Source organism: Labeo rohita, chromosome 23, assembly GCF_022985175.1.
Source record: "Labeo rohita strain BAU-BD-2019 chromosome 23, IGBB_LRoh.1.0, whole genome shotgun sequence".
In the NCBI taxonomy this organism is placed as follows: Eukaryota; Metazoa; Chordata; class Actinopteri; order Cypriniformes; family Cyprinidae; genus Labeo; species Labeo rohita.
The window spans coordinates 3,726,123-3,752,092 of NC_066891.1; the positions used below are offsets into that span (position 1 = coordinate 3,726,123).

Genomic DNA, 25,970 nt, shown 5'->3' on the forward strand with positions numbered 1-25,970 from the left:
TCTTAAGCAGCACGGGTATATTTGTAGCAATAGCCAAAAATACACTGTATGGGTCATAATTATCGTTTTTTCTTTTATGCCAAAAAACATTAGGATATTACGTTAAAATCATGTTCCATGAAGATATTTTGTAAATTTCTTACCATAAATATATCAAAACTTAATTTTGATTAGTAATATGCATTGCTAAAAACTTCATTTGGACAACTTTAAAGGTCATTTTCTCAATATTTAGATTTTTTTTTACACCCTCAGATTCCAGATATTCAAATAGTTGTATCTCGGCCAAATACATCAATGGAAAGCATATTCATCTTTCAGATGATGTATAAATCTCAATTTCAAAAAACTGATCCGTATGACTGGTTTTGTGGTCCAGGGTCACAAATAAGAAACTATATTACCAGTCTTTTTATTTGCTTTTGAACCAAAGTTTTTTGTAACATCAGAATGGCCTCTAGGTGGCACTGTTGTCTACATACCGACACAGTCCTTTTTGTTCCAGTGCAGTTTGTAACCAGGAGGGCAGGTACACTCGTAACTGCCCAGAGTGTTCACGCATCCGAATTTACAGCCACCCCGATTAATGCTGCACTCGTCAATATCTATAAAACAAAACAGACAATCACTAATTATTGATCTTTGTTATAAAAAAACCATAGATAGAAAAATATGGACAGTCACAACTGATAATATTTGACTGTATATAGAGCAACCCATGCATTGTTTATCCAACAATGCATTTCCATTTCAAGTTAATCTAACATGGACTAAAAGCTAAGTACTTTTAGCTAGTTACTCCCCAGCACTGGAAAAAACAGCAGAGGAAAACAAAAGCCAAACAAGAGACAAAACAGAGATAGTTTGAGCGGATTAGAAACAGAGACAGAGAAAGTGGGAGAGCAGGAGTTTTTTGTGTTTCTTCAAGGAATCCAGAGCTCGTTTGTTAGGCTAGTCTGGTTTTCCTTCTCTTTGTCGTTCTTTTGTTCCTCATCAGATTTGAACTGGCTCCAGGCTAAACCTTTGACTTTCACATTTCCTTTCCCTGTCTGGATCCAGAGCCTTTTTTAATCTTCGGCGTAAGGAAGGGGACCAGAGAAGAGAAATCCAATGTTAGATTGGCACTTCTGTTAACCTCTTCTAGCTACAGACTTTGGTCAAAGTGCCTTTTATGGCAAGTCAGTCCACTTGATGACACTCTCAGACAGCTGTTTTCAAGTCGTGGAAGTCTAGCTCCAATCTACTTGAATGCAGAAAGTCCAAAACCAGAGTTCTTTGTAAACTCCACAACATAAATTAAGATATTTAATTTCTTTTTGTGCACAGAAAGTACTTGTAGCTACATAGCATTATAGTTGAACCACTGATGTCACATGGACTATTTTATCAACGTCCTTACAACAGGGTTCGTACAGATATAGTGAAAATGAAATGAACTTCTTTTTAGATTTTTAAGGATTTCAATCAGAGATCTCAATTCGAATGTATTCTCTTTCAGAAAATATATATATATATATATATATATATAAAAAGAGATAAAATATACTAATAAAATAAAGCGAAGCACATGCAAAGTATCACTACTAAAGTATTACAAAAAGTATACTCCACTTTTACTATAGTAAAACCACGGTTAATTTTCTTAAGGGATTTGTGTATACTTTCTTCCTTTTTTCTTTGTTTTGTTTTTATAACTGTACTGCCTTAATGGTTTAATGTTTTCTACTGTTTAGGAAATAAAATAAAATAATAAAAAAAAAAAAAGATTCGGGAAATTGCTCAGAATTCCTGATCTGAAACAAATGATTCGTCATACGCACTCTGAAGTCCAGAACTGAATCAAATGATTCGCAAACCTGCACCGAAATTCCAAACTTCTGATGATTCGAATCATTCATTTCGCAAAATGATTTACGAACCAATCTAGTCTAAATCAAATGATTAACGTAACGCGAAACAAATTATTCTTGATACATGATGCAACTGGAGTAATTCAAAACACTGAATCATTTTGGGATTCAAAGATCTGATGGATTCGCAGTTTTGAAAAGCTCTGTTTTACCCATCACTACAAGTGCTTTTTAAAATCATTACAAGCAATGTCGAAATTCAAAAATGAATGATCGAAGTTGCAAGTTTGAATCAATCAGAGCGGTTCCAGCCTAAATGACTCAATTGATTTGGTTCATCTGTTCCTCTTTTAACGTCTTCAGCCATGTTTACATGACTTTGTAGCTTGGTAGTTTAACTGACATAAGCAAAATTGTGTGAATTTTGCATAAAAAGATATGTGCTTATTGAAAAAAAAGTGAACACTTATTTCATAGATACACTGCCTTTCAATAATTCAAGCACTTTTCAAGTACCTCTTCAGGAATATTGTTTTTTCAAGGGTTTTCAAAGGCCTTAAATTTCAAAAACTGATTTTCAAAGTACTTTAAGCACCTTGTATGAACCCTTTATATCAAGTGAGGTTGAAGAACAAACTGGTGTGGCATCATTTTGAACAAAATCAAGCCAAAACGAAGTTTGTTTCAGGGGTTCAAAACTGTTTGCCGGATGGTAAACACCATCAAAGTACCATTGGTCCAATGATGTTGTGCTCTGGAAATCTTCTCCGGTTCATTTCTTTTGTTTAGTCCGTCGAGGTCAGACGAAAGTAAACACATGAATGCATTCAAGCGCTGCTTCATAGTAGAAATTGAAGTTGTACCAGTATACTGATGCAAAGGTATCGCAAACATTTTATCTCTAAGCAAAGAGTGAGTATATCAGGGCCTTTAACTTTTATTTCCCAGCAGATAAGCCATCAATGGGAAACTGATGACCGTCCTTTGGAAACAAAAGAGAGAAGTCCATAAATCTGGGTGTTATCTAAGTGCTAACGGACAAAGAGATACATTCATTATTTCTGATCCTCTCAACAATAGTAAGACACATCCATCACTAAATGAGTCCTCATCTGCTCAACCAGCCCTGAAACGAGATTCAGCCTATTCTGGCCGAGAGCCACTCACTTATATGGGAAGAAACCATTTGACTGATATGATAACCATGGCTTTTAGCACTGGATTTATCTGAAATTGATTATAGCATTACAAGGCTTTCATAAGACTTCCGTGAACGTACCCATTATTTCAAAGATACGCCTGAAACATCTAGGTTACTTGCTTTTTATCTAGTTAATGTAAGAGCGCAAGGCCATTTGTAACTTTAATAGGCTCTATGATTTCTGCAATGCGGAAAACGCAGACGGAATCACGGAATCCAGTCATAAAAATGGAATTTACAGTTTAACGCAGAATGTCACGGAATGATGACAGTACGTTTGGATGAATTAACCAAAAGTAGGTCATTACACTTAAATAAAATCACCATATTGACTAATATTTGTAAATATTAAGCTGCAAAACGACTATTTAAATATGAATGCTGCGTGTCTCTGTGTTAATAAATGGCGCAGACGCATGCTTGTGGTGATATTAGCGTCTACAGTCTCACTAAATTAGGACATAAATACATGAACAACATCTTTAGAACTGCTCTGAGAGTCACTTCGTGATCATTTGAGTAAAACCATCGTCATATCATATTCACACAGAATTGTAAAGGTACGTATTACTGTATGTAACACTATCACTACTACTAAAATTATTAAAACATTATTTTTAAAGAATAATCATATATTTCTTCAGTTTTTTAAAATTGTAATAGTAAATCCTGTTTATTTGCCAAAAAATATATATATTTTTAATTTTCATTAATTAAAAGATAAATGAAATTAATGCTTTAAGCCTTCATTTTTATAACCAGAAAAAGGCAAATACACAACAAAGAATTTATGAGAAAAATAAACATTTCACAAGGGTACTGTAAGAATAAATAATTAATATTTAGACATGCTAGAACACAGAATTTGGTAACAATAAAACATAAGGTGGGCAAAAATAAAACATTTCATAGGGCCTTGAACATGTAATTTCTTTGTTAAAGTATGGGATTATTTTTGTGCCAATAAGAATGAACGTAACTTTATAAAACTGAACGTAACTTTCCAAGAAACAATCAAAAATATGCCACTGCAAAAGAAGAAAAACACAATGAAAATGAAAAAATGAACTCAGTTGCACGAAATTAACATGCTCTTCAAATATGCTTCATTCTTTGTTAATGATTTTCAAAGAATCGTTTTCGCGAATCATGGATTCTGAATGCGTTGCCACAGCTTTTGCTTACGCTTTGCAAATTTTCATTTGCTGTTTTGGCACAAACCTCTCGTGGGGGCGGGCTTAACAGCGATCTACTCTGATTGGCTAATGAGCTTTTGATGGACAGTTGCTCTCTGACCTGGAAGCACAGACGGTGACGTCAGTGGCGTGCATATTGGAAAGTTGTTGCGGTGTGCAATACGTCGTGCTTTGTTTATAGAAACTATCAGAACTGTTGCACACTGTACATGAATAAAACTTTTATCGATGTTATTGATTAACGTTACTTTAGCAACACGAACTTACTTCAAGCTGCCCTGAGGGACAAGCTGAGGTGGAAGATGATGCTGCTCCGTGTCTCTCCTGGGAGCTCATCTTTAGAAACTAAGAGACGACCCTAGGTGAAATACTAATAACATTAATACTTAATATAAACAAAGCACGACGTATTGCACACCGCAATATGCGCGCCACTGACGTCACCGTCTGTGATTCCAGGTCAGAGAGCAACTGTCCATCAAAAGCTCATTAGCCAATCAGAGTAGATCGCTGTTAAGCCCGCCCCCACGAGAGGTTTGTGCCAAAACAGCAAACGAAAATTTGCGAAGCGTAAGCGAAAGCTGTGGCAACGCATTCAGAATCCATGATTCGCGAAAACGATTCTTTGAAAATCATTAACAAAGAATGAAGCATATTTGAAGACCATGTTAAATTCGTGCGACTGAGTTCGTTTTTTCATTTTCATTGTGTTTTTCTTCTTTTGCAGTGGCATATTTTTGATCGTTTCTTGGAAAGTTACGTTCAGTTTTACAAAGTTACGTTCATTCTTATTGGCACAAAAATAATCCCATATTAAAGGGGTCATCGGATGCAAAATTCACTTTTTCATGTTGTTTGAACATTAATGTGTGTTGGCAGTGTATGTACAAATCTACCCTATAATGATAAAAATCCATGCAGCGGTTTTTAATTAATCTGTAAAAATAATATCCCCTTTTTTTTTTAAATCGAGCCATTCTCAGATGCCTGTCGGTGTGGTGTCACACCGACAGAGGCCGCTCCCACGATAGTTGATTGACATGAGCGCCTTACCTCAGATCAGCTGTAACAGTCCTTATAGCAGAAGTGAGTATAAGGGTTTTTTATGAATCTTTGCGATCGGCTTTCCTAATAACGTGCTAGTTAGCAAGTTTAGCGGCTAAACGCGGCTAAAGTAAACAGGCTCGTCTCTCCACAGAGAGAAGAGAGGGGTGGGGCGAGCAGAGCTCATTAACATTTAAAGCAGCCTCGACCAGAACAGGATGATTTTTGCAGAGCTGATTTTGGCAAGGTAAAAAGGCTGTTGTTTTACACAACCATTGAGAATTTTTAACCAAAGTATATTATAGACTTTTCCTTAAGAATCATATCAACTTGTGGAAAATGGGCATCCGATGACCCCTTTAAACTTTTAAGAAATTGATGTTAAACTGTTTAAATTTCATGATTTTAATTAATTAGACAAGCTTTTTGATATAAAAATTTAATTTAACCATTAAACTGAAACAGGAAAAAAACGGAATCCATAAAGATTCAAATGGAAAAAATGGAATTTGGAAAAGAATAAAACAGATTTCATAGGGCCCTACTTTAATGTGCAAGGTTTCCACAGTCATTACATCAGTCTGTTATGCTGCTTTATGTTGCAAACTATTACCATAATCATAAACACACCAGTTTGCAGCTCAAACAGTTTTATGCTAATGAATCGGAAGTCTCGCACACTCAAAGAAAATAGTTTGGTTGCAAAATAGGGTGGTTGCAAACCTCAGAATAACCTTTACAGATTTGTTTGCTGCCAAAGGAAACTGGAGAGCATTTATATAGGAAAGTCTCAGTTTTCATTGAATGTGTTTGCCCAAGGTCCTACCAACCAACATGAGTTTTCTATTAGACATTTCTTTACTGCAGAGGAAATGGACATTGTTCTTGCAACGCAGAAACTCCCATAATGCACGGCTTACCTCCGCAGTGAGCCACGCCGTAGATGACATAACCTTTGTGGCAGTAGCACTGGAAACTTCCTGGTGAGTTTACACATGTGTGGTCACACGCCCGATCGAATGAGCATTCATCGATATCTGCAAAAACAGGAAACACAAACATGATAACTACTGAATTTACACCGTAGTGTGGAAAACCGGTAGCCACGATGAACAGTAACATGTGGCGCTCCATCTGACATCAATCATTTTGGTGGAATCCCCAGTTTTAAAGTCTTAATAAACTCTCTGCTGTTCATTAGCACATATTACCTGGCTAGAGCTGAGGTATTTAAACCCCTCATCCTTATTTCCTCAGGACATATGGAAATGATTTAGCCTTAAACGCTCCCCCGTCTGCCTTATTACGGAATGTGTCGTAACTTAAGACCCTTTTGGGTCGGTCTCTGGATTCTGTTGACTGTCACCTCACTCATTACTGCAGAAGTTCCCTGGACATCTCATCTCTGAGTGAATATCATGGGAAAAAAAGTCCAGCTTCAATTTTAGTTTTGTGTTTTTGTTTGTTCAAGCTCTCAGCATTTTGGTAGATCAGTTCAGGCCACATCGTCCTCAAGTTACCTCCGAGTGTGGCATCGAGAAGCAGCTTCATCTGTCAGGCCTTGAGAAAGCACAGCTCCATAAATGAAGGTTACACAATCAATACATGCCACAGAAACTCTTGTTCAATCTAACAAATCGCCCTGCTGATGTCTGCACTGTTTCTTGCCTTTGGTGAACATCACTTCTAGGATTGAATGTGAGTGCAGTGGGGGGGATATCACTCAACGCCTCAGCAGGAGAATAACACTGAAGGACTTTATAGACTCCAGAGACAACAATGAATAACCCAACATGCTTCCTCTGATTCACCTGAGACTCAACACGGCCTGGATTTAGTGTAAAAAGTCAGACTGCATTTCTTTTTCAAAGGCAACTGAAGGCACAACCAGCAGACTGCAAAAATTGTTGTTTCTCAGTATTTTGGCATGTTTTTTCCAGTACAAATATCTAAACATTCTCAACCATCTTGTGCTGCTTGGTCTTTTTTGGAAAAGATGTGACGTGTGGCCAAGTATGGTGTCCTGTGCAATGGTGTCCCAATGCTCTGCATTTCACCCATCCAAGTGGACGCAGGAGTAGTGAACAAATACACAATGTGAACATGTGCCGGTCCTTTTTTGACGGCAACTGATAATGCATTTATGTTGAGTCAGATGAAACTTGCGTAACTTAAGTGAGTATGTGAGAGAGACTCGTGCAGAAATCAAAACAAATGAATGCAACAGCACTCATAGAAAGTTATAGATGCATACTGTGGCAGGAGAAAAAAGATATTTATAACATATGATTTAGGTATGCAACATTGCACAACATTTCCTTGAAATTTAACATGATTGCAATGTGACACTGATTTAACTTGAAGTTAAATGGGTCCTATTATGTTTTTTCACTTTTTGAATTTTAGTCAGTGTGTGGTGTGTATGTTTGGGCATAAAATAGATCTACAAAGTTACAAATCTCAAAGTCCTCTCCAAAGGGAGATATTTTGTTTTTAAACAATCCCTTTTCAAGAACTACAACGAATGGCTCGTTTGGACTACAGCTTTTGTTTTCAGGATGTTATGATGTCACAGTGCAGTCCATTTAAATATCATTAAAATAAATCCCAAAGACTCACTTATAACACAACTGTTTTTTTTTTTTTTTTTTTTGGGGGGGGCTAGGCTAATCAGTGATGATGCTCTTTGCTCGTTTTCTGTAGCTGCTTTTTGAAAAAGGAAATGTAAGCATTATAATTAGTAACTTACAATGTTTTTATTCAATTGTTGTCATGTTAAATACAAATTAAGTCATAATAAAATGGAAGTGGACTTCTCCTTTAAAGTGCATGAACTCATGCTAGACTAGGCTAGGCTAGTCAGTGATGATGCTTTGAAATGAAATGTAAATGTTCTTTGCTCGTTTTCTGTAGCTGCTTTTTGAATAACTAAGGAAATGTAAGCATATGTAATGTTTCCATTAAATTGTTACCATGTTAGACACAAATTAAGTTATATTAAAACATTAGGCTGCTTTTAGCCTTATGCTGGTGTTGGTTAATTTGCCGGCAATGAAACTAAGTAAGTAAATAATTAAATAAATTAGCAAAATAATATAGTGTATCGCGATCTCACAGGCTGATGATAGGACGATATGAAAATTGAGCATATTGCGCCCAACACTAAAATAATATCACACCGACAGAGGCCGTTCCCACCATTGTTGATTGACATGAGTGTCTTACCTCAGATCAGCTGTAACAGTCAGACCTCCATTGTTTAGACAAGTTAGTTAGACAAGAATATCTCCGATTGAGTGATTGAGGTGTTGTGTTGCTGAATGTAATAATGAACATAGTGGTCGTCATTTACTCCCGACATCTGAGCCGCTGAAGATGCAGTGGATTACGTTTGTTTGTGAAGGGAATGCGGCTCCCGATCTACATATATCCGTCTATGTTTGCACAAATCATTCGTGATCCAGCTTCACTTACAGCAGAAGTGAGTATAAGGTTTTTTTTTTTAATGAATCTTTGCGTTTGCCTTTCCTAATAACGTGCTAGTTAGCAAGTTTAGCGGCTAAACAGGCTTGTCACTCCACAAAGAGAAGAGGTGGGCGGGACGAGCAGAGCTCATTACCATTTAAAGCGACCTCAACCAGAACAGGATGATTTTTGCAGAGCTGATTTTGGCAAGGTAAAAAAGGTGTTATATACACTACCCTTGAGAAATTTTAACCAAAGCACGTTATAGACTTTTCATTCAGACCCTAAAGAATCATATTAACTTGTGGAAAATGGGCATACGATGACCCCAAAGGGGTCTGCAAAAATCATCCTGTTCTGGTCGAGGTTGCTTTAAATGTTAATGAGCTCTGCTCGCCCCGCCCCTCTGTTCTCTCTGTGGAGAGACGAGCCTGTTTACTTTAGCCGCATTTAGCCGCGTTTAGCCACTAAACTTGCTAACTAGCACGTTATTAGGAAAGTGCCCCAAAAATGGATCAAAATTAAGTGACTTCACACTTAGAATGAAAAAAAAATCTGCTATATCTGCATTGGCAGATATTCTTGATTTAAGCATAAAGTGACATCATTGTGATCAAAAATGACTTAATATCTTAAGTAATTTAGCTTCAAGTAAATGTTTAGTTATTTGTACTGGAAAGCCACAAAAATACTTTTCTAGCAGTTCATGGACTTTTGGGCTCTCAGTGTGACAGGCTATAGCTCTACTAAAACTACTAAAACTATTTTAAGGATTTTTCTTATTGTATATGTTTCCAGAATCTTGACAGGTAGTGTCACCAAAAGGTGACTAGAAATAATGGAAAAAAGAAACTGTGACCAGTTACGGCACCTAAAATAGATTGCTGAATAAAATGTTATTCAGAAACTACCCAATTATTACCTTACCTCAGAGCTAAAACAACAGGTTTTAAATATAAAAAAGGGTTTTTGAAGGTCAGGCTGTGTTGCTAAGATGCCAGGAAGTGTATTTTTAGAGTGTTTGGGCGTTAGTATGCGGGTCTGACAGCAGGTGTGTGTACGTGCAGCGCTGCATTCTCTCATTCTTTCATCGCGCATTTCAGTTCTCTGTGCTAAGTGGGTACCGTGAAAAAAAAACTTGGAATAGTAACAGAAAGAGCAGAATCAAAGGGGTTATTTATATTAGAAATATTACAAGATTTTCTGAGGAAAAAGTGAGTGCTGCCTGTCCGTGCAAATCCTTTGCCATGATGCCAGGAGACCGCAAGGGATTTGCTACACTGTTCCTACGGTCAAGTCATATTTATGCAGTGCTTCATACAATACATATTGTTTTTACCTTTGTAAAGGCATCTTTCTAACTGTATTTTCATGTTTAATGAGACTCAGAGGTGGCATGAGTGCAGTGACTCACTAGATTCGTTTAAAAACACACCTTCATTCATAAATGAAACACTGCTGTGTTTAAATGGAGATGCACAGCGGCTCGGTTGTGACTCGTTTCAGACTATTTTTGTGAACAAAATCAGGCAATAGTGTTATAGTCAGACAATGTAAGTCACTTATTATTAACTTCTTATTTAACTGTTGTATTGAACAAATATCTAATTTACAAACTCCGTTAAAAACATTAAAAGCTGTCACCCAGCTCAATTTAGTTCATTTCTGATAGTGTCAGTGCAGTCAAATCACTAATATTATTCAAAAATTAATCGAAACTCCATATATACTTGCCTTACAGACATGAAAAATATATCTGAAGAGTGCAAAATGTCTACTTTTTTTAAATAAACCAATTCTAATAAAAACAAATATTCTCAGATTATGTAATCCATATGAAACTTGCATACAGGCGCATTTACTACTGCGGAGATGACGAGTCAGTGTCGCCGACTTCATCTCTTAAGCCCAAAACAAAGAAAGCACTAGTTTATCAATTAAGTATTAAAATGTTAATGCAGCCTCCTTACTGTTTTTCCCTGACACATTCATAATCATTACTTATAGTGCTGTGGCAAGCTTCATGCACGCACTTGAGCACTTATTGGTCTATGTAGGCAATTAAAGGCTCATTATTATGATTTAAATGGCTTATTAATCAATGTGCGACTTGTCCCCTATTAAAATAATTAATTTTTATTTAACTATGTAATGATATTTATGAAATAGTTATGATTCATGTATTACTCGTTATTCATTTTTCATAGACCTGAAAATTAATTTTCCAGCTTAAACTGTCAAAAATCTTAAAGGCTTTAAAGTACAGAATTAAGTCTGTTTGTTTTGTTTTGTGTTTTAAAAAGCCACTTGGCAGATTAAAGTTGCCAAAAAAAAAAAAAGAAATAGTTACTTAAGTTTATTATTATGAAATATCCACAAAAAGATACTACATAAAAATGCCACATTAAATACATATTTACCAAAACAAATTTTACCCTAAAACTACAAATTTGAGGTTGATATCTAAAAAAATGAGTTTTCAGTAAGATTTTGTTTGGGTGCAGTACCAAACATTTCCACTAGATGAAATTTGCTTCCCATTCATTTTCAGTGCAGTTCAATAGTAAAGTGTGACTGTGTATTTAGGATTATTTAACCTTCGTAAATACATGACCATTTATATATATATATATATATATATATATATATATATATATTTTTTTTTTTTTTACTCATATCAAGTCTCAAAACATTTAGCAAGTTTTCAATTCCAATTTGTTAAAAAAAAAAATAAAAAAAAACTGGTTAAAAAGTTAGGAAAATAAGTTTTGTTTTCTGAAAATATTATGAAAATTAAGTGAGTTTATTTTGCTTACATAGCAAAAGAAAATATCAACCAACGGAGTAAGAAAAACTAACAAAAATAAAAATTAAAAATAAAAATAAATACGAATTTTAAAAAATGTACTGTGCCCAAAACAAAACCTTACTGAAAGCTTAATATTTGAGATATCAACCTCAAATTTGGCTTAGTTTTAAAAAACTTGTTTCAGTTTACAGCTTTGATAGTCAAACCATTTTAGAGTAAAACATATTTTGAAAAATATATATTTCATATCAAAATTAAAAAATACTATGTGTGCATCTTTTCATAATAAAAATACACTTATTTAACTTTAGTTTCACTTTTTTCACATCAGCAGATTTAGGATTAAGAAAATAAGTCTTGTTTTCTGAAAATGTTATCAAAATTAAGTGAGTTTATTATATTTTTGGCCACTGGCAGACATTTTTCTTCTTTTAAACGTATAGTCACTTCATTTTTGTTACATTTTTCATAAAATTACATTTAATTTCAATGTAATTGTATCTTCTTTCGATTCAGCTTTAAGCAGCTCTACAGAAAACAGCAAGTGCCATTACTTGTCTCAGTTTAGCTCACGTTTTGTTTTCATCCAATAGTGCCAGTGGCGTCAAATTAATAATATTATTAAATGTCTCCGATCATTGCTGTTTGGTTACAGGGGAGTTTGGGGTCTTTATTAGGATGTCCTAGGTTGGTGCATTTTTTTCAGGTCTAAATGAAGAGAGTCCTGCATCCTTAAAATTCTGGTCTTCAGATATGGCTTCAATGCAATTCTGTGGGATTTTTATATCAGTTTTATCATCTGCCCAAAGAAAATTTTAAGTTCAATCACTTAAGATAATCACACACGTCTCGGCATGATTTGAGAGTTACGAGCTGAAAACTCCTCACCAAGTATGAGCAAACGTAAACGGCCCCTGACAAAACAACAAGTGAGATATTCTGACTTTTTCACCCCTATAGACCCGGGCATGCAGGTCCCACTTAATCTCACAGCTTGAAACAATGGCATTGTGAGAGTGAAATGACAGCTGCTCTGTTTACAGAGCACAGATACGGGCTTTATCAGTGGCTCTCACCTCAAGAATACTGGGGATCTGATAACACCTCCCCCTAAATACACCTCAAAAAGCTCTTAAGAGAGCCAGGAATGTCTCCAGGCTTTCGGAGAGGCGTTGAAGGACGCGTCCCGTCGCTGGGCTGATGACAGCAGGGGAACACTGAGGCTGTTAATCCTCACACAGAGCAAACAGTCTGTTTACACGCTTCAGCCTCAGCATTCACTCAGCGCCAACGTCTCGTTTCCTCATAGACGACTATGCAGTCTGATTTATAGAGCTGATGGAATGATTATTTTGCAAATGCACTACAGGCTATGTGTTTTATAGCCCTAAAAGGTTTTCTGTGCATGCTTTGCTATTCATCGAGAGCTTTTACAATGCAAAAATGATTTTGTCTTGTTTTCTGTTACATTTACATGAGAAAAAGGGTAATGTATGTTGTAATGCATTATATCTTTTCATAAATAATTGCAACCAAAGGTGGAACAGTTTAGTTTGAAGTTTAGTTTGTCATGATTTAATGCATTAAATGTTAACATTAATATATTAACAACATGAACGAAAGATAAACAATACATTTATTACACTATTTATTCATCTTTGTTAATGTTAGTTAATAAAAATAGTCATTCATTGTTTATTCATGTTAGTTCACAGTGCATTAACTATTGTTATTGCTAATGTTAACAAGCACAACTTGTGATTTTAATAATGCAATAGTAAATGCTGAAAAAAACACTAAGATTAACTAGATAAAAAAGTTTGTCAAGACAACCTTTAAGTTGGCTTGAGAAAGACGGACCAGAAAGTTTTAAAAAGTTGTAAAGGTTTTAAAAAGTTTTAAAGTCTTAAAAAGATTTAAAAGTTTTAAAAGACTTTAGAAGTTTTAAAAGTTTGATGGTTTTCAGTCTAAAACAGATTGAAGTTTAAAGTACTTTTGAAGCTTAAAGCTTGAATGTTTTGAAGGTTAATCTGACAGATAGATAGATAGATAGATAGATAGATAGATAGATAGATAGATAGATAGATAGAAATTCTTAGATGGATATATAGATATCATGTTGTTAACATGTTGCTAGCTTAACATTGTTTCTAGCATGATTAACATGTTACTAGCATGCTTTAACATTATTAGCAAGTTACTACCATGATTAGCAAGTTGCTAGCATGATTCTGGTTGCTAGGGATAGATAGATAGATAGATAGATAGATAGATAGATAGATAGATAGACAGATAAATAGATGAGTTTGAATAAGTTTAAATGGATTAGAAATACAGTACATAGAAGTTTGATCGAGTCTCAAAGGATTCTGGGAGTTTTGACAGTGGAAGTTTGAATAGTGTTGCTCATTTGAACATTCTGTCAGTGTAAGTCTATGGGATTTTTCCCAATTTTAATTGTCATTTGTAGGAAAATCGTAAGTCCGATCAGTTAGAAAAGATACAGCATACCCGGTCAGATCAGCCTGAAGATTTGGGCCGAGTTTGGAGTTTGTAGAGTTAAAGCTCTAGGAGTTAGAGTTGATCATTGTAGTCTCAGAAGAAGACGACGAATATTATGTTTAAATAGCATTTCAGTAAGTTGACTTTCTCAAGCCAACTTAATAAAAGCTAAAGAAGTATTCTTTCTTAGTTCATGTTAACTAATGTAGTTAACTAATGAACCTTAATGTGAAGTATTTCCCAAATTTGATTCGGCTTTAAAGCAGCTCTTCAAAAGACAATAGAGTTATTATTCTGCTTAATTCTTATCCAATAGTGTCTGTGCTATAGTATCTATAATATTAGTGAATATTAAGTATCTAAATGAATATGAGTAAATGTTTCATTTTGCTTTTTTTTAGTAAACAGAACTTAGTATCTTACACAATTTTACTTCTCTATGTACCTTGATTTTACACCGTTCCGATATTTGTACTAGAAAACAAGGCAAAAATACTGAACAGGATAAAAATTTATTTTTGCAGTGCAAATATCAAACCTTGAGTCTTAGAACTCAAATGCTTTATAGTTCATCAGTAATACGAAACTAAAATTAACAATTCACTAATATTATGAATTTCATAGCATTTACGCTATTGGATGAGAATTAATTTGTTCATGTTAGTTAATACATTAACTAACGTTGACAAATGACCTTATTGTAAAGTGTTACCTCAATTTGTCTTATAATTAAATTTTGCAACATTGTCACTTATTGAACTGCACTGAATCAACACTGAACTGACTGGAGCTGAATAATGACACTATTGTCTTTCACAGCTGAATTTGTCTCATATTTGATAAAGATTTATCAATATGAAGCTGCTTTGAAACAATGAGTATTGTCTAAAGTGCTATAGAAATAAAGCAGACTTGACTTGTTAAAGTGCTTCAGGTAACTGATTTGAACAAACTCTTAAAACTAAGTATGGGCAAAAAAAAGTTATGAAAACTTCCAATATAAACCAGCAACAACAAATGCCAGACAATTCTGTTTTCTCCAGTTCTGGAGTCTATTGTAGACGAGGGCAAAAGGTCCCGGATTATTTTATCACTTGACATTCTGACATTCCTTAAAACAATGGTTATGGCATTTGAGCAGACAGGAGGAGATGCCCTCACTGCAGCCAAAGTGCTGAGCACAGACCGTTCCCACACTCAGCCAACATGAGAGAAAGAAAAACAAGCAGAAGGAACATCAGATGAAGTCAGACTCAACAGCTTCACAAGATGCTGCAACTTTAAGTTAGAGATGAAATCATCTATAGTTATCTATCTTTTTTTGCAAATACAGGTTTAGCATAGAAATATTGTTTTGTAACTCCGTAAAACTTTGCATACTTGTTTAGAATCACCTGTCGTATGTGCTTACCAGGTTTCGCCAAGTTTAGTTTTCCTTTAGGCTTTACAGGATTTGGGTAAATTTGGGTAAATTGAACTAGAGAGTCCAGAGAATTGTACTGTAGTGATTTTTCCAGATTGAGCGAAAATCTAGTACTAGTGTGCAAAAGTATCTTCGCAACCATTTAATAAACGATTTGACTGACAGCAGTGGTTCTAGAGGCAAAGTTGTCTGGAATGAGGAGTTCTATCGTATGATACGAATATTGCATATATGTGTATTCCGATCAGCCTACGTTAACCATGTCTATGGCCATGTTTTTTTGAGATATGCAAATGTCCTTATAGACCCTTGTGGCACTTTGGACCAAGACTGTGCACAGCGATTTTTATGTTAATAAGACAGATGGTTGCATAGGTATAGCCATTTTTATGTTTTTTTCCCTCCTGTACCACCACCAATTGACAGTGGGTCAAAAGTTAGACTTTATTTTCATAATGATTGATATTCGCTCTCTAGAGAATCTTTCTGAACTGGTTTGGTTCTGATCGTGCAAAAAACCTAGGACTTGTTCACAAAAGTAGGTTTTTTACATCTTCACAATCATTTAACAAATGATTTGATTGACAGCAGTGGTTCTAGAGGCAAAGTTGTCCGGAATGAGGAGTTCTGTCATATGATAGGAATACTGCATGTATTGCGAAAAAAAAAAGCACAATGCACGACTGTTTACATCCTTGAAAAATGCAATATCGCTCCCCAGTGGCCGATTTCTTTTGAATTTCTCACAGTCTTTTAGGGCTGTGAGTCAAACAGGCCCACCGAGTTTCATTCCGATCAGTCTATTAGGTGCTCAAAATTCATCAGCCAATGGCGGCCATGGTTTTTTGAGATACGCAAATGTCCTTATAGACACTTGTGGCACTTTGGACCAAGTCCGTGCACAACAATTCTTATGTTAATAGGACAGATGGTTGTGTAGGTATAACCATTTTTATGTTTTTTCCCTCTTATAGCACCACCAAGTGACCAAGCACCGTGATTTTGGTCCTGCGACCTCAGATTGAGCTCTTTTACATTACATTACAGTGTTCGGAGTTTGGCAAAGATATCTCTTTCCGTTCAGGAGTTACAGGCATTTTACTAAAAGTGGCCCTGCCCCTTTCAAATGTTTTGGTGTCCCTTTGTGACAGCGAGTCAAAAGTTAGACTTTATTTTGATAATTATTGATATTCGCTCTCCAGAGAATCTTTTTGAACTGGTTTGGTTCTGATTGGGCGAGAAACCTAGGACTAGTTCACAAAAGTAGGTTTTGCAAAAAATCCAAACTACCCGAAGTGGCGTGAGACAAGGATTCCAATGACATAAGACACTTGCGCCTGCGACTGACGGTTTAGGAGTTACAAGCGATTTCAAACTTTTGATCACTGTAGCGCCCCCGTCAGGCCGATTGGGGCGAGCCTTGGTCACACTGTAGGCGGTGTGGGTACTACTATCCCTTCAAGTTTCAAGTCTTTGCTCTGCCCGGTCAGTTTTACGTGGAGATCACTGATCCCCGACCATTCTAACAATTACAATAGGGTTTCAGCACTACACGTTTGAACGCCTAATCAATTATATATAAATATATAACTAAAATACACCATATTACGGAAGCTAAACACGCGTGTTTGGTTCCGATATGGTTGAACTGACGCTGTAGTGAGATCAACAGGAGGCTATAGCGAGAAACCGAATAGACTGACATCAAACCATCGTTTCCAAAAATATTCCCAGGCCTGGTGTCTAACAGTGTCAATCGATGAGAGCGTTTCAAACACCAGCGAGGGACTAGAGGTGTACGTTTATGAAGACTGCCGTTACCTTAAATGATCTCTGTGGGATTCCTCCTGTATTAACACCAACCTCTCCTGACCAAACTAACCTAATAAACCCGGCTGGATCACAAACAATCTGCCCACAGTCTCCAGCAGCAGAGAAACAATCCAGCAAACCAGAATCTCTTTGCAATTTTGTTTTGTTTTCAGGCAAAAACATCTAAACCCCTAATTGGTCAATGCTCTGTACATAAAGATATGACATTTTCATTGGTCGTTCTACCTTGGCACGTCCTCTCATTGGTCAGAAGTTTGTATCCTTTCTTGCAGCTGCATTCAAAGCTGCCGACCGTATTTCTGCACACATGGTCACACCCGCCGTTGTTCATGCGGCATTCGTCAATGTCTGTAACGAGAAAGAGAGAGAGTCTGAGCAGATACACATGCACTGGATTAGTGCTGTTCCCTTCAGTTCACCGTGATTCAAACCAGCAGTGGAGGATACATGAAATAATCAAAAGGTAAAGGGGTGACTGACCGTAAATATGACAGATTTGTCTGGGCTTAAACTATCAGCTTACCGTTTGAATCAGAAGAAGTGAAGAGGACAGAAAAGAAACAAAAGAAAAGACTCATTCAATATACATTTAAAGTGGTAAACATAGGAGGAATGTGTCAAAGTTATTTATATGTGCCAAACTGCCTGCTGCCAGCTGGTGGCGCTATGACTGTAACTCAGTTTTTGCATATGCATGTCCTCAAGCAAGGACTTTGATCAAACATGTAATCTGGTGCAGATTGAACATGGTATGTTTGAGTTAGTGTAAAACATGACATATCCTGTTGCCAGCGGGTGGCAAAATTTTATGAGTAATTTTATAAGTAGCGCTATCTGTTTAAATCTCTAGGATGAGTTTCTTTAAATACAACGCCTGAAAATGGCAAAACTGGCACAAAACTTGCAGAGAAAATTCAGAATAGACTTCCTGTTGGGTTTCGGACTTCGTACCGGGGGACTTTTTTGTAGATATTGGTGTGTTACATGTGCCTACTGATGTACTGTATGTGAAACATAGCTCGTGAAATTTTATAGTTGGTGCTACTGAGCCATTTGCCACACCCACTTCTGAAACCAATATCATATGTAAATTTTCACCACTACTGGTGCGTGTGCAAAGTTTTGTGAGTTTTTGAACATGATTAGGCCCTCAAAAATGTGATTCATTTTGGAGAAGAAGAAACTGAGCAATTCCAATAGCGTCCTTGCACCATCAGTGCTCGGGCCCTAATTACAAACATTTCACATTTTTAAGAATAATTAATAAATACAAAAGAATAAAAGGGATAATTCACCCAAAAATAAAACTCACTCTCAAGCCATCATAGGTGTATATGACTTTCTTCTTTCAGATGAATACAATTGTAGTTACATTACAAAATGTTCTGGCTCTTCCAAGCTTTATAATGGCAGTGAATGGCTGTTGAGATTTTGAAGCCCAAAAAAGTGCATCCATCCATCATAAAAAGTACTCGACATGGCTCCAGGGGATAAATAAAGGCCTTCTGAAGTGAATCGATGCATTTGTGTAAGAAAAATATACATTTTTAAAACTTCATAAACCGCTAACTGTCGTATGTGCATTCACAAGAGAGTGGCGTTCCAGCATGTGATGTAGGACATAAGCAAACACAGAAGCACAGAGGAGAGACCAAAACAAAACACCGGTAATGAATTAGAAGTACAAAATGAGGATTTGTTGGTGCCGATAGCCTTGTGGGCAGTGCCTACACATAGCAGCATTGTGCTCCAGGCGTTCGAATCCCGGCTTGTGGAGCTTTTCCGATCCCACCCCACTATCTCTCGTTTCCTGTCACTGCTATATGTTCTGTCAAAATAAATGTGAAAATGCCAAAAATAAAAATCTAAAAAAAAAAGAGGATTTGTAAAGAATAAAATGTTGTATCTCAAGAGACTAGAATATTCTCAGCGGAGCTACATCCATCATCCCCCTGTAACGCCACTGTCTCACGAATGCACGTACAACAGTTAGCGGAAGCTAGAGATTACGGTTTATAAAGTTTTAAATATGAATATTTTTCTTTAAAAAAATGAATCGATTCACATCAAAAGGTCTTTATTAACCTCCTGGAGACTCATGGATAATTTTTTTTACAATGGGTGCATGCACTTTCTTGAACTTCAAAATCTCACCTATTCACTGCCATTATAAAGCTTGGAAGAGCCAGGACATTTTTTAACATAACTCCAATTGCATTCGTCTGAAAGAAGAAAGTCATATACACCTAGGATAGGTTGAGGACAAAATAACAGACTTCCTGTTGGGTTTTGGACTTTGTACCGAGGAACTATGTATTGGTGTGTTACATGTGTCTACCAAATTTCGTACAAGTATGTTAAACACAGTTCGAGGGGCACTTTGCTGAAATTTTATAAGTAGCGCTATCAAGCCATTTTGCCACGCCCATATCTGATGTAAATTTTCACCTCTTTTGACGTGTGTGCAAAGTTTCATGAGTTTTCGAGCATGTTTAAGCCCTCAAAAATACAATTCATTTCAGAGAAGAAGGAGAAAAATCTGAGCAATTCCAACAGGGTCCCCACACCATCAGTGCTCAAGTCCTAAAAAACCCTTTCAATTAAAAGAACAGCACGTAACAGAAAAAGACAAAAATAACCACATAATTTAGCTTTCCATTAAAAAACTATTAAAAGTAATTCCATGTCATTTCATAGGAAATTAAAACACATTTTACTCCTAATTAATTTCACCTAAGAGCTCACCTCCACCGCAGACTTAATTAAACATAATCAGACTGTTTGTCATTTTGTAAAAGTCAGACTCTGCAGAATCCCAGGAGCTTTAAGTGTCTTAAATATTGCTAATTTTGCCATAAAGTTTGCCCGAGAAATTCACTTGATTTTCTTAAGCAAAATATTTGAGTCCAATATACCAATAAATATACTAAAATGTATTTAAAATACATTTATTTCATGCTAAGTATACCACAAATACATTTACATATTATGTACTTAATGAAAATACCCTGCAATTGTACTTTTAGTATAATAAACTGCTATATTTAAATGATCAATTGGAACAACTCATTTTGTACTTAATGCACTTTAATTGTGTGGAAGTAGTGCTGAAGTCCAACTAAAGATAGACTTAAGTATATTTGATTGTGCTAATGTGGAACTATTGCAAGTATACTTTATTTACACCAATTTTAGACCAATATTATTTAAAGATAATACAATCCTCATCAATAGTCACATTAAAACATATTTTAGGCTTAATATTAACAAATATGCATTGTGCATGATAGTATTCCAAAGAAAGTTTAATTACAATTTTTATCAGTCTCAAGCAATATGCCAGTAAATATGTTAACAGACCTGAACTACACTTAGTATTAAATAAATGTGTTTTAAATCTATTACTTTACTAGAGAAGTTTGTGATATTAAACAGTGATATTTCATTTACATTTACGTATTTTGCAGAGGCTTTTATCCGATGCGACTTCCATTACATACGGTTTACATCAGTTTTTGCACTCCAAAGAAAAGAAGTGAGAAAATGAGCCCATCATACAAGAATAAGAGAAAGGATGGAATATGAGAGGACGATTGTGACGGACACACATGGAGAGAATGTGCAACTTAAGAGCGTTTGTGCGGCCGCTGTGGGACTGCGACAGGAGGGAGTCTTTCAGGATCACGTCTCCCCTGGCCTGTTCTCTCGGAATCGGGGATCAATATATCATCAGCTTGTCCTGCTTTCCACAGGCTTTGATTGAGCTGCTCTGGATGTTTCTGATTACGGCTGAATCATCTGAGTAAATGAGGCGTTCATCTCAGAAAGAGACTGCGTCATCTGGAGAAAATAACGGCATTAGGAGCAGAAGAAACTCTCGCTCTGGGCCTGAAGGAGGCTCCGTGTCTTCTCGTGCCAGTGCTGTCTGGGGATGTTTTTCTTTGTTTCTTCTACAGCAGAACTAATAAAACTCAATGTTCTTTTATCGGTCTTGTTAGCGTAACGTTATGAGCGCTAGAGGCGACGCAGGCTCCCAGTCTTGGCCACACGAACCCGCAAGTCTGCACTTCCAGTTGCTCTTCACCTTTTTCGGAAACTCTTTTATTCTTCGTTAAACCCTTTTGTGCTGCCTCATCTATTTTTCGTGCTTCTTTATTTTTTTTTAAAAGAAGTCGTTGATTTATATAAACTTTTTCTGACATTTTTCTGGCTGCGAGATCAAGAGCGAGAGCTACGTTTAAGGAAATTTCATTTTAGCAGCTGAAAATGTTGGAGAACCACATACAGAAAAGAAAAAGAAAAGAAAAGAAAAGAAAAGAATTTTGTTGAAATTTTATAGAATTTAATATTTTAGGAACCTTATAAAATTAAATAATAAAAAGAAGAAAATGAATTTATTTTCTTGTAAAATAAATTTTCTTTCAATTTACACTGTAAGAAAATAAACTGAAAAGAAAAAGAAAAAAATCCCACTTTATATTTACAAACCTTGTATCAGCAAAGAATTCTTAACTTTTTAATTAAAAATTTAAAATTAATTATTTAAAACTCTTTCAATTTAAGAACAAAAATTAACAGTAAGAATGATATATAATTCTGTACTATAAGAAATACCAAACCGAATTAGATGTAGAGGTTGCTAACTACACCTTTACCCCCCGGAGCACCACCATTTTAGTGGTTTTTAATGTGACGTCAAAACGGTAACGTAGGAGAACTCTGAGCTTTCATGAAACATTCCCAACATGTAATTACAAGATCTTCAAAGATGTGAATGCTGTTTACAAGATGAGAACTCATAATTACGGTAATTCAGAAATGACGGCATGCAATAATGAGTCTGAGTGGGAGTTTTTTTGATTTCTCATCTCTGAATTCAAAATCTGCTGAACGCTCCAGTATTGATGACAGTGTAAAACCTGTCCATGTAAAACGACATTTATGTAAAGAAATATGATTCGAAATTTGTACCTCACTGCTCCTACATCTATCTATCCATCTATCTATCTATCTATCTATCTATCTATCTATCTATCGATCATCCATCTGATTATCCATCTATCCATCTGTCGATCTATCTGTCTGCCCTTCCATTTATCTATCCATCCATCCATCCTTCCATCCATCTATCCATCCATCATCCATCTGCCCTTTAATTTTCTCTGTCCATCCATCCATCCATCTATCTGATTATTCATCCATCCGTCTGCCCTTCCATTTATCTGTTTATCCATCCATCTGTCCATTTATCCGATTATCCATTCAACCATCCGTCCATCTATCTTTTCGCCCATCAATTCATCCATCCATTTATCTGATTATCCTTCCATCCGTCTATCCAATCCATTCATCCATCATCCATCTGCCCTTCCATTTATCTATCCGTCTATCCATCCATCTGTCCATCCATTCAATTATCCGTCCAACCATCTGTCCATCCTTACATCCATCCGATTATCCTTTCATCCATCCATCCATCCGTCTATTCAACCATCCATCCATCCATCCATCCATCCATCCATCAGTTTATCTAATTATCCATCCACCCGTCTATTCGTCCATCTTTGCATCCATGCATCCTTTCGTCTGTCAATACAATTATCCATCCCTCCGATTATCCTTCCATCCATCTATCCATCCATCTATCATCCGTCTGCCCTTCCATTTATCTATTCGTCCATCTGTCTATCCATCCATCCTTACATCCATCAATACATCTGTCCATCCATTCGATTATCTATCCAACCATCTGTTCATCCTTCTATCTATCCATGTGTCTATCCATCCATCTATGCGTCCATCCATCTTTCATCAATCCATCCGTCTATTCATCCATCCTTTCACCCATCAATACAATTATTCATCCATCAATCTGTCCCATTTATCCTTCCATCCATCTGTCTATCCATCCATCATCCATCTGCCCTTCCATTTATCTATCCGCCCATTCTTATTTGCATCAATCCATCTGTCCATCCATTCGATTATCCATCCAACCATCTGTTCATCATTTCAATCATCCATCCATCCATTAATGTCTATCCATCCATCTATGCATCTATCCATCTTTCATCAGTCCATCCATTCATCTATTCATCCATCTGTGCATCCATCCATCCATCCATCCATCCATCCTTTCGCCCATCAATACAATTATCCATCCATCCATCAATCCATCTGTCCATCCATTCCATTATCCATCCAACCATCTGTTCATCGTTTCAATCATCCATCCATCTATGCATCTATCCATCTTTCACAGTCCATCCATTCATCTATTCATCCATCTGTGCAGCCATCCATCCATCCATCCATCCATCCATCCATCCATCCATCCATCCATCCATCCATCCTTTCGCCCATCAATACAATTATCCATCAATCCATCTGTCCATCCATTCCATTATCCATCCAACCATCTGTTCATCCTTCCAATCATCCATCCATCCATTAATGTGTCTATCCATCCATCTATGCATCCATCCATCTTTCATCAGTCCATCCATCCATCCTTCCATCCATCCATCAATCCATCTGTCCATCCATTCCATTATCCATCCAACCATCAGTCCATCCTTCCATCCATCTGATTATCCACCCATCCATCTATGTATCCATCCCTCTATCCTTCTATCTATCGGACTATCCATCCATCTGTTAATCCATCTATGCATTCATCTTTCACTTCGTCCATCAATCCATCTGTCCGCCCTTCCATTTATCTATCCGTCCATCTGCCCATCAGTCCATCTGTTCATCCATCAATCTGCCTAGCGATCCATTCATCTAGCCATTAAAAGTTTTTTTCATTTCAAACTACATTTTTGCAAAGAAATGTTTGCTCTCACTGACCCCTCAAAATCTGTTTTTAATCAGCTGGGATTTTACCACCTCATGCATCATTTTCTCTTTTAACTAGAACAGAACAATGCATGGTGCTCCCAATTAGGACTGTTCAATTCGGTTTGTCTGTGTCTGTGAGATCAGAGGATGATCTCAGTGTGATGTACCTTTGCAGGTCTTGCGGTCCGGCTGTAAGGTGAATCCCACCGGGCAGCTGCAGCGAACTCCAGTCACGGCGTCATGACATGTGCTGTCACAGCCTCCGTTATTAACAGCACACGTCTCTGAAAACACACGCGCACACACACACACATACAGAGCAGCAGTCAGGACAGAAACAGCTTGAAATATACATGGATATCAAACCACTCTGGACAGCTTTGATTAGTTTAGTCATGAACGCAGCGCATGCAAGCGAGCAGCAAACGTCTGTCGAACACCTTGTTACTGAGTGTAGGAGCGCTGTCTAACGGGAATGTTAGAGTTCAGCGTTCAGCTAAAGCACCTGTTTATCAGCATATTAATCATTCATAATGATAATGACACTTTAAGCATTACAAATCTGCATAAACTTGAACTTTGTTGCATCGGTAAGTCTCAAATCGCCAGTTCTCATTAAAAATAAAATGTCTTTCAGTCACTTTGTACAAATAAACCAGCTCTTAACATGGTTAAAATAATTATAATAATAAATAAAACTGTTTTCTTTTCTTATACGGCTCGCTTAATAATCTAAGCACAATAACTGTCATGAATAAGGGTTTACCACACAGCTCTGCTTGCATTCAGAAGCACAACTTTATAAAAGAGACCGAGAGATGTCGGCGGTGTGTGCCAGGGTGCAGGTCTGTGTCACAACACGCCTCTGAAACGCTTAGAGATTCACAAACTGCATCAATCTCTGATTATAATGCTTGACATCTACGGCTTTGAGAGCTGGAACACGCTCGCACACAAAGCATTCGCCTTTGTGTGGGTAAATTCTGTCATCTGAAAAGATTTGATACAGCTGTGCGAGTGGATATAAATATAATCTTTTGATAGAGGGGATGATAAGCGGTGTTTGATTCACTGCGAGACACCTGTGAGCTTACTGAAGCGCGCTTTCCACTAAACACTAATGATCCGTGCAGTGAGCAGAGTTAACCATCAAACCAAAACTCTCGTGTTATTCGGCCCGACTGTCTGAAGGAGTCCTCTTTCACGGGTCAACGATAACCTGAATGGCATCGGTTCAACATTCAACTGATCCTCTCATGTAGTAAATCAACCTAATCAGTTTAACTATGACATGATTCATTCATACTGGAACAGCTCATAACTTACATGCACTTTATAACCTTTCTCTTTAATGTTCCCAAACATTTTTCCAAAATATATTTAAATTATTTATCATTCTAATTTAATTCTAAAAAAAATGGATAAACATGTAAAAATGTAAAAAAAAAAAAAAAAAAAAATAATAATAATAAACTGCTAAATTAAATTCTCTCTGCAGATTAAACAGTAAATCAAAACAGCTTATAATTACATCCACAGTATGTCCTTATATTTTAATACTCTAAAAATAAAATAACATGAAATATAAAAATGATCATTTTATTTTTATAAATATAAATATAATAGAAATTAATTTAATAAAAAATATAATAGAAATATTTACTGGAAAAGTTCTGCAGAATATCTTGTTGTAAATCACAGTTTTATCATTAAATGATTCATTAACATTAAAACAGCTCTTAATTACATTTCAATGCTCTTAAAATATATGCACAATTTAAAAAACAAAAAAAAAACATACATA

General features: G+C 36.3%; 1 protein-coding gene across 2 annotated transcripts in view; it reads right to left on the reverse strand.

Annotated features, from left to right (window-relative positions):
* Positions 1 to 25,970, reverse strand: part of scube3 (signal peptide, CUB domain, EGF-like 3) — a 151,692-nt gene that overhangs the window by 16,569 nt on the left and 109,153 nt on the right. For both annotated transcript variants that reach the window (XM_051096811.1, XM_051096812.1), the window contains 4 exons: positions 24,334 to 24,450; positions 17,549 to 17,671; positions 6,212 to 6,328; positions 483 to 605 (listed from right to left, as the gene is read on the reverse strand). In XM_051096811.1, the coding sequence (XP_050952768.1) occupies positions 483 to 605; positions 6,212 to 6,328; positions 17,549 to 17,671; positions 24,334 to 24,450 (480 nt within the window). The remainder of the gene's footprint in view (positions 1 to 482; positions 606 to 6,211; positions 6,329 to 17,548; positions 17,672 to 24,333; positions 24,451 to 25,970) is intronic.